The sequence below is a fragment of the Macaca nemestrina genome, chromosome 1 (assembly GCF_043159975.1).
Source record: "Macaca nemestrina isolate mMacNem1 chromosome 1, mMacNem.hap1, whole genome shotgun sequence".
In the NCBI taxonomy this organism is placed as follows: Eukaryota; Metazoa; Chordata; class Mammalia; order Primates; family Cercopithecidae; genus Macaca; species Macaca nemestrina.
The window spans coordinates 101322893-101325055 of record NC_092125.1 but is presented as its reverse complement, the minus strand read 5'-3'; the positions used below and the strand labels follow the sequence as shown (position 1 = coordinate 101325055).

Genomic DNA, 2163 nt, shown 5'->3' with positions numbered 1-2163 from the left:
GTGCCTGTTTGCTTAAAGCGCAGTATTGGGGTGGGAGTTACCCGATTTTCCAGGTGTTGTGTCTCAGTTCCCCTGGCTAGGAAAAGGGATTCCCTTTCCCCTTGCGCTTCCCAGGTGAGGCAATGCCTCGCCCTGCTTTAGCTCTCACTGGTCGGGCTGCAGCAGCTGACCAGCACCAATTGTCTGGCACTCCCTAGTGAGATGAACCCAGTACCTCAGTTGAAAATGCAGAAATCACCGGTCTTCTGTGTCGCTCGCGCTGCGAGTTGGAGACTGGAGCTGTTCCTATTCGGCCATCTTGCTCCGCCCCTCGACCATCCTAATTTTATTTTTATTTTTTGTTAGCTCATCTTGGTTGCCACAGGCATTCCAAGAACTCTTTTCAATGCAGTTTTTACCTCCTTGTTCCTCACACTATAGACAAGAGGACTAAGTAAGGGAGTAACCACTGTGTTGGTCACTGCCACTAACTGATCCTTGTCTGAGGCAGACTTGGACTTGGGCCACAGAGAGATGATAGAGGCACAGCCATAGTGGACAAAGACCATAATGAGGTGTGAGGGACAGGTGGCAAAGGCCTTCTTCTTGCCCTCAGCTGAAGGGATCTTCAGGATGGTGTTAACTGTGAAGCCATAGGATATGAGAATTAACAGAAAAGGCACCATAATTATCTGGATGCTGAGGCTAAATAAAGCCAGCTCTTTCACATGGGTGTCAGTGCAGGCTAACTTGATAACAGGTGCCATGTCACAGAAATAGTGGTTAACCCTGTTGGGGCCACAAAAAGGCATGTCACAAATGAGGTTGGTGGCCACCAAAGCAAAAAAGAAACCTGTGGCTCCTGAGAGAGAATCAACCCCAACCCCAGCCTTCTGTTCATGATGAGCGTGTACCTCAGAGAGTGACAAATGGCTACATAGCGATCATATCCCATCACAGCAATGAGGAAGCAGTTGGTCCAAGCAAAGGCAAGAAAGAAGAAGAGCAGGTTGGCACAGGCCATGAAGGTGATGGTCTTGGTGTCTAAGAGCAGGTGGACCAGCAGCTGAGGGATGATGACAAAAGTGTAGCAGGACTCAGAAAATGAAAGGATGAGTAGAAAATCATACATGGGAGTGTGGAGAGTCCAGCTGAAGTGAATAACGGCCATGATGGTCACATTGGCCACCAAGATTGTCAAGTTTAGGAGAAGAAATATGACAAAAAGCAGCAGCTGGAGCTCCCCCAGGCTGGAGAAACCCACCAGGATGAATTGTGTAACCACAGTGGTTTTGTTGAAACCTTGCATCTGAATAACTTTCTGTGAATGTGTTTGAAAGAGACAAAATGATAACTATCGTTGTAATAAGAACATTTTCCCAACGCTTTACTTTAAGTATATTGTCAGATTCATAATATTAACATCTCTTTCTCTTAGGCTATCTAGACATAGACAGCCTCTTTAATGATTTTTCCAATAAGTTATTAATCTGAAGTAACAGAGAAATGATTATCTACAGTATATACATACCCCAAAGTTAAAAGAATCCAACTATTTAACAAAGTGAAAAAATTCTCTCAGTTTAAGAAGAACATTACCTTTAATATGGAATAGAAAATTTAAATTGTTTTTCTTGTACTGCATGTATTTGGTCTTTGGGTGTATATTCTAACTTAGTAATTTGGTTTCTTTTCCTAATATAACAATCCCTTTAATTAGCATTATTGTAAAGGCACTAAAACACTGTGCCTCAAAGCATGAACTCAGGAACCAGAATGCTAGAGTTTGAAACTTGCCTTTGCACTTAGAGCTGTGAACTTCAGTGTGACAGTTTTTGTCATTTGTAAGACATAAATAATAGTAGAAGATATTATATAAGATTATTATAAGAATTAACTTAGATGATATCAGTAAAGTACTTGAAACAGTACTTAACACATCATAACTCCAATCTATGTGTCAGCTGCATTTACAACTAAGGAGTTGAGAGGCAAATATTCTGGTTTGATACTCGAACACCAGAAGAGCCTGGACCCTTAAATCAGGACAGAGTTTCCCTGCATTTGACTCATGTGTTCTTATCCTTGAGATTCTTTTTTCAAAATTGAGCAAAAATTTAAATATGCACAGTTAAAGAAAGAACTCTCATGTTTACATTAAAAATTATTTTCTTTTAAAATTTT

The 2163-nt window shown here is 41.1% G+C and overlaps 1 protein-coding gene across 1 annotated transcript; it reads right to left on the bottom strand.

Moving 5' to 3' along the window:
• Positions 1–341: 341 nt before the first annotated feature.
• On the bottom strand, positions 342–1311 carry LOC105498112 (olfactory receptor family 10 subfamily T member 2). The gene is given in 2 exon segments (XM_011769971.2): positions 342–853; positions 856–1311. Coding segments are annotated over 2 exon segments (945 nt in total). The 5' UTR covers positions 1289–1311.
• Between the last annotated feature and the right edge of the window lie 852 nt (positions 1312–2163).